The following is a 12,542-nucleotide window of genomic DNA, read 5'->3' as shown; positions in this document are numbered from 1 at the left end:
ATTTTATGCATTTGGGTTTTTTATAATTCAGAGAAAGGCTTTTCCAATTCTGAAATTCTAAAAATCCTCTAGTGACTTATTTTTCATGGTCTTTAAATAAGTATTTCAACTTTTTGGAATTTACACATTTTTAGATTTGAAGTTTTGTCCAACTTTTTTCCAGTTAAATATCCACTATGGGAATTCTTTCCTTATACAAATATAAATGTCATACTTTAATTTCAGAAGAAATCATGATATGTCATTCTCTTGAGTGCTAATTAAAAGTTCCCTTTGTTTACTTAGGTTTCTCTTACCAATAAGAAAGAAAAAGATCTCTTGCATGAAAATCGCATGTTGCAGGAAGAAATTGCCATGCTGAGACTGGAAGTAGACAGAATAAAACAGCAGAGCCAGCTAAGGGAAAAGAAACTTTTGGAGGAAATTCAAAGTGTGAAAGCAAAGAAAGATAAAATTCTAAAGGCTGTAAAATTAAGGGAGGATCATTAACAAAAATCAGCATTTAAGTACAGTGGACAGCTTAGCATTTTGACAACTGAGAATAATGATAAACTTCTTAAGGCTGTAAAATTGAATGAGGAAGCATTAGCAAAAATCAGTATTTCAGTAGAGTGGACAGCTTAGCATTTTGACCGCTGAGAATGCTCAGTTCTGAACTGCAGAATGTAAGACACAGCTAGGAAACACTGGAAATGGAAATCCTATCATGTCGTTTTAGACTGACTACTGCCCTACATGACTGTGATCAATGTCAAATAGATGAAACAGACTTCTTTACAGAGAACAAACACGAACAGGTTTATTTACAGGAAAAAATGAATTCTCATATATCTAACCTAAAAGATAACAGTGAGATGCTTTCTGAACAACTCTAATGTTGACAGCAAAATTAACAGCCTAAACATTAAGCTGCATCACACAGGATAAATTCTGAGAGACAAGATGGGGCAGGCCCCCATCTTTCCTGTTCAGACAACTTAGTCATTCTAGTGTGTGGGCTTTGGAGACTACAAACCCATCAAGGGCAGAAGAGATCCTGTGGCACGGCACAGCTGCTTTACCAAATCATGGCCAGACTGCTTCTGTAAGCAGGCCCTGATCCTGTTCCTCATCACTGGACAGGACCTCCCACCTGAGGCCTCTAGCTACCCCCTCCAGTGTTCCCTGGCCAACGGAGATTTGAAACCTTCCTGGGACAGAGTTCCCAGAGAGAGGGGAGGGCCACCACCTTTGCTGTTTGGGCACCTAGCCGTTCTGGCCCATGGGCTTTGGAGAGCCCAAGCTGACCAGGGGTGGAAGTGGTGTCTCAGTGCAGCACAGCCACCCTCCAAAAACGTGGCCAGACTCTTGTTTAAGTCAGTCTCCGACCACATTTGTAAACACTGGGTGCAGGCTTTCAACCAGGGTCTCCAGCCACCTTCACTGCTGTTCTCTGGCTGACAGAGGTTTCAGACCTCCCTGAGTCAGAGCTCCAGGGGAAGGACCAGACTGTCATCTTTGACGTTTGGACAACTTAGCCATTTCAGTCTTCAAGTTTCAGAGTGTCTGAGGCAACCAGGGGCTGAAGTGAACCCCCAGCACAGCATAGCCACTCTACAAAAATGTGACCAGACTTCTTTTTTAAGCAAGTCCCTGTTCCTGTTCCTCCTGACTGTTCAGGACTTCTCAACTTGCCTCCAGCCACATCCTACAGGTGTGTACAGATTGGCAACTGGTTCATACCTCCGAGGTGCAGAGCTCCCAGAGGAAGGGGCAGGCTATCATCTTTGCCTTTTTGCAGACTTCACTGCTGATACCTTCAGGCACTGGAAAATAGGAGGCCATTGGGGACTGGAGTGGACCCCCAGCATACCACAGCAGCCCCACAGAAAAGTGGCCAGACTGTTATGTGGGTGCCCATTTCCATATCTCCTCAATGGGTAGGCCCTCCTGGCAGGGTCTCCAGCCAGCCCCCCACTGGAACTATCAAGCCTGTAGCAACTTGGCAATTCCCTGGACTGAGCTTCCAGGAGCAACTGAAATCCTCTCTGCCGCTGCCTCTGCAGTGGAACTGCCCTTGCTTCCCTCAGAATATCAAGGGAGCAAAGACCCTAAGTGCCATATCGACACCTCCAACAAGCTGCAGTTGACCCAAGGAACACACCAGTCCATTTCCCACAGGTACCACACACCCTGCACTGTTCATCACCAGACAGGGAACCCTGACTTGGGCTCACAGCACAGACCCTCCATCCTGGGGTGATTATATTAAGTAACTGCTAACTTACATCTCTCTCGGGTGGAGCCTCCAGGAGACAAAGTTGTAGAGCAACAAGTCAGATGATATGCAGCCCAGAGGGCAGGGACAGCTATCTCTCTAGCTCTGCTTGCTCTTATGAGACACTTTATCCCAGCACTTAAGGAGTGCTGCGGTCAGACCAGCCCTGTCTCATGTGCAAGATTGCCCAGCACAGATCAGGTCTAAGAGTTACCTTCTTTAAAAAGGGGAGTTGCTTAAAAAAGAAGTCTGGCCATGTTTGTGTAGAGCAGTTGTGCTATGCTGGGGTTCACTTTTGAGAGAGTTCTCTGAGACCTGATCTCTGCTAGGCAGTTTTGCACATCAGGTGAGGCTGGTCTGACCTCAGCACCCCTTAGTCAGCTTGCCTCTCCCAGGACCCCAGCCAGGCCACACCTGCTTACAGGACACTCTCGGGTGCACACACTATTGCTTCTGTACCAGTGGACCGTGCCTGATTAGTGGAGAGCTGCAGCAAGGTGGCCCCTACAGCCATGCACCAGCCTGCACATCACCTCTTCATACTGCAGCTCTTTATATGGAAACTTCTCACATCCCTTTGCTGTGTGTGTTTACACAGGTGGGTTTTTCTGTACTTGCCCTGATAGCACATGGGAGTGCAGCACACACCCCAACCCACACCAACTGCCACTGAAGACGAAGCTGTGGTTGGAACAGAGCCAAAAACCCCATCCCTGTCAACATCTCACCCTTGAGGTAATGCTGTGCAGAGAAAAAGGGACCTTCTTATATCCTGAGCGACCACTGCTGCTTTGGGGGAGGGGGGGCTCAGAGAAGGCACCCAGAGGTGCACTGGCCAGCAGTCCACCCCAAACCAGCACTGCCTCCAGTGTAACAGCACACAGAGTCAGCAGGGGCCCCCTGGCCCACACCCCAGCTGTCTTGCCTCCACCCCCTTGTCAACGCTCTCAGGGAGGCAGGGACTCCTGCATCCGCTAGCATTCCGCTGCAGCTGCCGCACTTGGATCCCCTCAGTGCAGTGGACTCCAAACCTCGAGGAGCCAGAGAACAAAGATGGGGCCCAATACACGTTCCCCAGAGTTAAAGCACACAGTTCAGGAATTGGGAGCTGCATGTTGGCCCCCTAAAATCCTCCAAAGACAAAACCAGTTGGCTGAGTCCACCTTACACCACAATCAAATCCTCAAGGTCATCAGATATAATAAAAGAAAAATATCCTGTCCAAAGGTCAGCAACCTCAACGACTGAAGGAGGATAAGCCCATAAAGATGAGAAAGGATCTGTGCAAGAATACTGAGAACTCAGAAAGTCAGCATGCCTCCTTCCCTCCAAATGACCGCATCAGCTCTCCAGCAAGTGTTCAGAACTGGGCTGAGGCTGAGATGTCTGAAATGATACAAGCAGAGTTCAGGATATGGGTAGGAATAAAGTTCACTCAGTGAAAGAAGTACGTTGTCATCCAATACAAGGAAGCTAAAAATCATTGTACAACACTGCAGGAGACGACAGACAAAATAGGCAGTACAGAGAAAAACATAACTGACCTGATAGAGCTGTAAACCACACTACAAGAATTTTCATAATGCAGTCACATGGTGATTGTGTGTGATGGCATTATGAAAATTATTGTAGTGTGTGTGGGCACCCGAGAGTGCCCTGTAAGCAGGTGTGCCCAAGCTGGAGCCCTGGGAGAGGCAAACAGAGTAAGGACGGCAGAGGTCTCACCAGCTCCATCTCATGTGCAAAACCACCCAGCAGAACAGATGAAGCAGAGGAAAGAATCTCAGATCTTGAAAACTGGCTTTCTGAAATAAAATACGCAGACAAGAATGGGGAAAAAAAAGAATGAAAAGCAATGAACAAAATATCCGAGAAATATGGGATGATATAAATGACCAAATCTGTGATGAATTAATGTACCTGAAAGGGATGAGGAGAATGGAACCAACTTGGAAAACGTACTTCAGAATATCATTCATGAGAATATCCCCAACCTAACCAGACAGCCAACAATCAAATTCAGGAAATCCAGAGAACCTCAGGAAGATATGTCATGAGAAGATCATCCCCAAGACACACAGTCATCAGATTTTCCAAGGTCAAAATGAAAAAAAAAGTATGTTAAAGGCAGCTGGGGAGAAAGGCAAGGTCACCTACAAAGGGAATTCCATCAGACTTAGCAGACCTCTCAGCTGAAACCCGACAAACCAGAAAAGATATTCAACTTCTTAAAGAAAAGAAATTTCAACCCAGAATTTCATGTCCAGCAAAATGAAGCATCATAAGTGAAGGAGAAATAAGATCCTTTTCAGACAAACAAATGCTAAGGGAATTCATTATCACCAGATCTATCTTACAAGAGCTCCTGAAGGAAGCACTAAATATGGAAAGAAAAAACCATCACCATCCAGTACAAAAACGCACTGAAGTACACAGTCCAGTGATGCCAAAAACCAACCACATACACAAGTCTGCAAAATAACCAGCTGACAGCATGACGACAGGATCAAATCCGCACATACCATGATTAACCTTAAATGGAAATGGGCTAAATGCTCCAATTGAAAGACACGGGGGCAAGCTGGATAAAGAACCAAGACCCATTTGAGTATGCTGTCTTCAAGAAACCCATCTTGCATACAGTGCCATACATAAGCTCAAAATAAAAGAATGGAGAAAAATATTTCAATCAAATGGAAAACAGAAAAAAGCAAGTGCTGCACTCCTAGTTCCTGACCAAACGAACTATAGCAATAAAGATAAAAAAAGAAAGAGGGCCGGGCGCGGTGGCTCACGCCTGTAATCCCAGCACTTTGGGAGGCCGAGGTGGGCAGATCTCGAGGTCAGGAGATCAAGACCATCCTGGCTAAGACGATGAAAACCCGTCTCTACTAAAAATACAAAAAACTAGCCGGGCACGGTGGCGGGTGCCTGTAGTCCCAGCTACTCGGGAGGCTGAGGCAGGAGAATGGCCTGAGCCTGGGAGTTGGAGCTTGCAGTGAGCTGGGATTGTGCCACTGCACTCCATCCTGGGTGACTGAGCGAGACTCCATCTCAAAGAAAAGAAAAAAAAGAAGGAGATTACAAAGGTGGTCCTGACCTTTGATAAATCTCATTATTGATTGATACCAACCTGGCCTATCTTTATTGCCCAAACCAATAGGATAATTTGCTGAGGTTGGGGAGCTTCTCCCCTGCAGAGAGTTCCTGATCTCCCAAAATTTGGTTGAGATCTAAAGTTGATTTTGCTGTACAAGTCCTTTTCTGAAGTTTTACTCATTTCCAACAACGAAGGCAAATTTTCCTGCTTCCATGGCGATGGAGAGCAGGCACCTCCTTTCCTGAGTTTCGGCTTGCTTCTGACAGGAAAGGTGAGTGTCAGTTTTTTCCAGCTTCTAAGACGGCAGAGAACAATCACCAGCCTGAGCCTTATTTCCAGGTAAGTAACTGAATTAGACTTTTGTCTTAAAATTTTTTCTAATGACTAAAATTTAAGATTATCCACCAGCTACTTTTAATTTCTCCTTACCATGAGAACACTCAGTAATCATATAAATGGTGCATTTGTTTGTTTTGCTTTGTGTGTGTTTGTGTTTGGGGTTTTATTGTTGTTGTTTCACTTTTCTCCCATCTCTTCCTGACTTGGTCAAATCCAAGGGAATGTTCCAAATTGTGGGGAGCAAGGCATCTGAATTGGCTAAAAGCCCTGTGGCTGCAAAAATGAAAAAAAAAAATTCCAGTTATCAGAAAATATTTTTTATTTTTATTTTTTTTGTTTGTACATAAGCGGGCTCACCTACATAACAAGGCCATCTTTTGCTAGCCAAGGCCAGGCTGAAGGAGTAGTCTTGGTGACCCAGTGTTAAGATTCTGCCTGTTAACTACAGAAACCTGAGTTTGGTTCCTAAGTCTAGTTCTTTCTGTTTGATGTTTGTGTTACTTTTAAAATATCAGCAGTTTGTCCAAGCTATGATGTGGTAGTAAAAGATTCAAAAGGATTTTTTTTTAAAGTTCTATGATTAAAAGTTTACTTAAAAGCAAATTTCCTTTTTTTAAAATTATACTTTAAGTTCTGTGGTGTATGTGCAGAACATGCTGGCTTGCTGCATCCATCAGTCCGTGATCTACATTATGAATTTCTGGTAATGCTATCCCTCTCCTAGCTCCCCACCCTGACAGGCCCTGGTGTGTGGTGTTCCCCTTCCTGTGTCCATGTGTTCCCATTGTTCAACTCCCACTTATGAGTGAGAAGGCGTGATGTTTGGTTTTCTGTTTTTGTGTTAGTTTGCTGAGAATGATGGTTTCCAGCTTCATCCATGTCCCTGCAAAGGATATGAACTCATCCATTATTGTGGCTGCATAGTACACCATGGTGCATATATGCCACATTTTCTTTATCAAGTCTATCCTTGATGGGCATTTGGGTTGGTTCCAGTCTGTGCTGTTGTCAACAGTGCCTCAATAAACATATGTGTGCATGTGTCTTTATATTAGAATGATTTATATTTTTGGGGGTATATACCCAGTAATGGGATTGCTGGGTCAAATGCTATTTCTAGTTATAGATCCTTGAGGAATCATCACACTGTCTTCCACAATTGTTGAACTAATTTATACTCCCACCAACAGTGTAAAAGTGTTCCTCTTTCTCCACATCCTCTCCAACATCTATTGTTTCCCGATTTTTTAATGATGGCCATTCCAACTGGCATAAGATTGTATCTCATTGTGATTTTGCTTTCCATTTCTCTAACGACCAGTGGTGATGTGCTTTGCTTCACATGTTTGTTGGTTGCATAAATGTCTTCTTTGGGAAGTGTCTGTTGATATCTTTGCCCACTTTTTGATGGGGTTCTTTGTTTTTCTCTTGTAAATTTGTTTAAGTTCTTTGTAGATTATGTATATTAGCCCTTGGTCAGATGGAGAGATTGCAATAAATTTCTCTCATCCTGTGGGTTGCCTGTTCACTCTGATGATTGTTTCTTTTGCTCTGCAGACACAGTAGTTTAATTAGATCCCATTTGTCAATTTTGGCTTTGGTTGCCATTGCTTTTGGTGTTCTAGTGATGAAGACTTTGTCCATGCCTATGTCCTGAATGGTATTGCCCTACTCAAGGACATTTCTGTGCCTGAGTGCCATACCACCTAAAGTAATTTATAGATTCAGTGCTATTCCCATCACGCTACCACTGACTTTCTTCAAAGAATTAGAAAAACTGCTTTAAATTTCATATGGAACCAGAAAAGAGCCCACACAGCCAAGAGAATCCTAAGCAAAAAGCACAAAGTTGGAGGCATCACAGTACCTGACTTCAAACTATTCTACAAGGCTGCAGTAACCAAAAGAGCGTAGTACTCATATCAATCCAAATATATGGACCAATGGAACAGAACAGAGACCGCAGAAATGACACCATGCAACTAAAACTGTCTGATCTTTAACAAACCTGACAAAAACAAGCAATGGGGAAAGGATTCCCTATCAATAAATGGTGTTGGGAAAACTGGCTAGCCGTATGCAGAAAACTGAAACTGGGCCATTCCCTTACACTTAATACAAAAATTATATTAAGATGGATTAAAGAGTTAAATGCAAAACCTAAAACCATAAAAAACCTATAGAAGAAAACCTAGGTCACCAACTGCAGAGAAAGGTACTTGCAGTGAAATGCATGGTACAAACACGCATTCCCGGCTTCCCTGAGTGGGTCAGGTTGACGAGTGGTCCACCTGCTCCTGGCGGATCCCTGCAGACATGGCTGGTTGCTCTTTGAGCCAGCTTGGCCTTGCCTGGCATGCACAAGCTGCAGTGCAACAACTGTGCTTCAAATGGAGCCACACAGAGAAAAGTAGCAGCATGATCAGGAGCAGGGTGTGCGCTGCCTTCAGAGTTCTAGTCCATTCCTCAGGGCTCAGATGGCACTGTGGGCTTCTTCATTGCAAAGAGGGAGACCACAGGCCATCTTGAGGAGTACTTTATGTTCAAGTGCAGAAAGCAGCCAGGAGTTCCACCCAGTGGACTCGGCCTTCTGTGCCCCTGGCCAGATTTAGAATTTGACCCGAGGCAGGACAAGCTCACTCAGAGTAGCATGGTGGTAGCTGGGGTCTATGCATGCCAGGTAAGGACAAGCTAGCTCCAGGAGCAAGCAGCCACGTCTGCAAAGGTGTGGCTGGAAAGGGTGGAACAGCCACTGACCTCACCCACTCAAGGAAGCAGAGATGGTTTCAACAGCCAGACTGGCTGCCACCTGATGGCTGATGGAGCTGAGGCCTGAGGAGAAGCAGATGGCACTGGGGCCCTACCTCTAGGGTAGAACTGATGTACCATGAGCGGCAGAGAGTGAGGTTGGTGGCTGGTCCACCAGCTCCTGGCAAACCCTTGCAGAGGTGGTTGGTTGCTTTTTGAGCCAGCTTGGCCTTGCCTGGCATGCACAAGCCTCAGTGCAACAACTGTCTTACACATGGAGCCACATAGAGGAAAGGAGCAGCAGGCTCAGGAGCAGGGTGTGCGCTGCCTTTAGGGATCCAGTCAATTCCTCAGGGCTAATATGGCACTGTGGGCTTCTTTGTTGCCAAGAGAGAGACCACAGGCTGTCTTGAGGAGGACTTTCTTCTCAAGTTCAGAAAGCAGCCAGGATTTCCACCCAGGGGCCGAGGCCTTCTGTTACCCTGGCCAGATGTAGAATTTGGCCCTAAGCAGGACAAGCTCACTCGGAGCAGTACTTTGGTACCTGTGGTCTGTGCATGCCAGACAAGGCCAAGCTGGCTCAAAGAGCAACCAGCCACCTCTGCAAGGGTGCCCCTGGAGCAGGTGTAGCAGCCACCAACCTCACCCACTCAAGGAAGCAGGGATGGCCAGTTTCCAACAGACTGAGTGACTGCCACCTGATGTCTGGTGGAACAGAGGCATGAGGAAAAGCAGATGGCACTGGGGCCCTACCTCTAGGGTAGAACTGATGTACCATGAGCGGCATCGAGTAAGGTTGGTGGCTGGTCCACCGGCTCCTGGCACACCCATGCAGTGGTGGCTGGTTGCTCTTTCAGCAAGTTTGGCCTTGCCTGGCATGCACAAGCCTCAGTGCAACAATTGTCTTACACATGGAGCCATATAGAGGAAATGAGCAGCAGGCTCAGGAGCAGGGTGTGCGCTGCCTTTAGGGTTCCAGTCAATTCCTCATGGCACAGATGTCACTGCGGGCTTCTTGGTTGCAAAGAGGGAGACTACAGGCCATCTTGAGGAGGACTTTATGTTCAAGTGTAGAAAGCAGCCAGGATTTGAACCCAAGGGACTCGGTCTTCTGTGGCCCTAGCCAGACTTAGAATTTGGCCCAAGGCAGGACAAGCTCACTTGGAACAGAATGTCCGTAGCTGGGGTCTGTGCATTGCCAAGCGAGGCCAAGCTGACTCAAAGAGCAACCAGCCACCTCTGCAAGGGTGCGCCTGTAGAAGTTGGACCAGCCTTCAACGTCACCCATTTAAGGAAGGAGGGATGGCCAGACTTAGAAATTGGCCCCACGCAGGACAAGCTCACATGCAGCAGTGTCTGTTTCTGGGGCTTGTGCATGCCAGGCAAAGCCAAGCTGCCTCAAAGAGCAGCCAGCCAACTCTGCAAGGGTGCGCTCAGAGCAGGTGGAGCAGCCACCAATCTCACCCACTCAAGGAAGCACGGATGGCCAGATTCCAACATACTGAGTGGCTGCCACCTGATGGCTGATGGAGCAGAGGCCTGAGCAAACGTAGATGGCACTGGGGCCCTACCTCTAGGGTAGAACTGATGTACCATGAGCGATAGCGAGTGAAGTTGGTGGCTGCTCCAACTGCTCCAGAGGCACTCTTGCAGAGGTGGCTGGTTGCTCTTTGAGCCAGCTTGGCCTTGCCTGGCATGCACAAGCCTCAGTGCTACAATTGTCTTACAAATGGCGTCATATTGAGGAAAAGAGCAGCAGGCTCAGGAGCCACGTGTAGGCTGCCTTTAGGCTCCAGTCAATTCCTCAGGGCTCAGATGGCACTGCGGGTTTCTTCATTGCCAAGAGGCAGACCAGAGGCCGTCTTGAGGAGGACTTTATGTTCAAGTGCAGAAAGCAGCCAGGATTTGCGCCCAGGGCCCTAGGCCTTCTGTGGCCCTGGCCAGGCTCAGAATTTGGCCTCAGGCAGGACAAACTCACTCAGAGCAGCACTTTGGTACCTGAGGTCTGTGCATGCCAGGCAAGGCCAAGTTGGCTCAAAGAGCAACCAGCCACCTCTGCAAGGGTGCCCCTGGAGCAGGTGGAGCAGCCACCAACCTCACTCACTCAAGGAAGCAGGGATGGCCAGATTCCAACAGACTGTGTGGCTGCCACCTGATGGCTGATGGAGCAGAGGCCTGAGGAAAAGCAGATGGCACTGGGGCCCTACATCTAGGGTAGAACTGATGTATCATGAGCAGCAGTGAATGAGGTTGGTTGCTCATCCACTGTCTCCTGGCACAGCCTTGCAGAGGTGGCTGGTTACTCTTTGACCCAGCTTGGCCTTGCCTGGTATGCACAAACCTCCGTGCAACAATTGGCTTACAAATGGAGCCATATAGAGCAAACGAGTAGCAAGCTCAGGAGCAGGAGGTGGGCTGCCTTTAGGGCTCCAGTCAATTCCTCAGGGCTCAGATGGCACTGCAGGCTTCTTGATTGCAAATAGGGAGACCGCAGGCCCTCTTGAGGAGGACTTTATGTTGAAGTGAAGAAAGCTGCCAGGATTTCCACCCAGGGGACTCGGCTTTCTGTGGCCCTGGCCAGACTTACAATTTGGCCCCATGCAGGACTAGCTCACTCAGAGCAGAATGTCAGTAGCTGGGGGTCTGTGCATGCCAGGCAAGGCCAAGCTGGCTCAAAGGGCAAACAACCACCTCTGCAAGGGTGCACCTGGAACCAGTGGACCAGCCAACAACGTCATCCACTGAAGGAAGCAGGGATGGCCAGATTCCAATAGCCTGAGTGGCTGCCGCCTGATGGCTGATGGAGCAGAGGCCCGAGGAAAAGCAGATGGCACTGAGGCCTTACTTCTCAGGTAGAAGAAGTTATGTACCCTGACCGGCAGCGAATGAGATTGGTGCCTGGTCCACCGGCTCCTGGCGCACCCTTGCAGAGGTGGCTGGTTGCCCTTTGAGCCAGCTTGGCCTTGCCTGGCATGCACAAGCCTCAGTGCAACAATTGTCTTACAAATGGAGCCTTATAGAGGAAATGAGCAGCAGGCTCAGGAGCAGGGTGTGCGCTGCCTTTAGGGTTCCAGTCAATTCCTCATGGCACAGATGTCACTGCGGGCTTCTTGGTTGCAAATAGGGAGACCACAGGCCATCTTGAGGAACACTTTATGTTCAAGTGCAGAAAGCAGCCAGGATTTGAACCCAAGGCACTTGGTCTTCTGTGGCCCTAGCCAGACTTAGAATTTGGCCCAAGGCAGGACAAGCTCACTCGGAGCAGAATGTTGGTAGCTGGGGTCTGTGCATGCCAGGCAAGGCCAAGCTGACTCAAAGAGCAACCAGCCACCTCTGCAAGGGTGCGCCTGTAGAAGTTGGACCAGCCTTCAACGTCACCCATTTAAGGAAGGAGGGATGGCCAGACTTAGAAATTGGCCCCATGCAGGACAAGCTTACATGCAGCAGTGTCTGTTTCTGGGGCTTGTGCATGCCAGGCAAAGCCAAGCTGCCTCAAAGAGCAGCCAGCCAACTCTGCAAGGGTGCGCTCAGAGCAGGTGGAGCAGCCACCAATCTCACCCACTCAAGGAAGCACGGATGGCCAGATTCCAACATACTGAGTGGCTGCCACCTGATGGCTGATGGAGCAGAGGCCTGAGCAAACGTAGATGGCACTGGGGCCCTACCTCTAGGGTAGAACTGATGTACCATGAGCGATAGCGAGTGAAGTTGGTGGCTGCTCCAACTGCTCCAGAGGCACTCTTGCAGAGGTGGCTGGTTGCTCTTTGAGCCAGCTTGGCCTTGCCTGGCATGCACAAGCCTCAGTGCTACAATTGTCTTACAAATGGCGTCATATTGAGGAAAAGAGCAGCAGGCTCAGGAGCCACGTGTAGGCTGCCTTTAGGCTCCAGTCAATTCCTCAGGGCTCAGATGGCACTGCGGGTTTCTTCATTGCCAAGAGGCAGACCAGAGGCCGTCTTGAGGAGGACTTTATGTTCAAGTGCAGAAAGCAGCCAGGATTTGCGCCCAGGGCCCTAGGCCTTCTGTGGCCCTGGCCAGGCTCAGAATTTGGCCTCAGGCAGGACAAACTCACTCAGAGCAGCACTTTGGTACCTGAGG

The 12,542-nt window shown here is 48.1% G+C and overlaps 1 protein-coding gene across 1 annotated transcript in view; it reads left to right on the top strand.

Moving 5' to 3' along the window:
- LOC139358550 (POTE ankyrin domain family member B-like) overlaps positions 1-1,762 on the top strand; it is a 30,031-nt gene extending 28,269 nt beyond the window's left edge. The window contains exon 11 of the mRNA XM_071079786.1: positions 286-1,762. Coding sequence (XP_070935887.1) covers positions 286-489 — 204 coding nt within the window. The 3' untranslated portion in view covers positions 490-1,762. The remainder of the gene's footprint in view (positions 1-285) is intronic.
- Positions 1,763-12,542: the final 10,780 nt, after the last annotated feature.

The sequence above is a fragment of the Macaca nemestrina genome, chromosome 15, assembly GCF_043159975.1.
Source record: "Macaca nemestrina isolate mMacNem1 chromosome 15, mMacNem.hap1, whole genome shotgun sequence".
In the NCBI taxonomy this organism is placed as follows: domain Eukaryota; kingdom Metazoa; phylum Chordata; class Mammalia; order Primates; family Cercopithecidae; genus Macaca; species Macaca nemestrina.
This window is presented reverse-complemented; position numbering and strand designations above follow the sequence as displayed.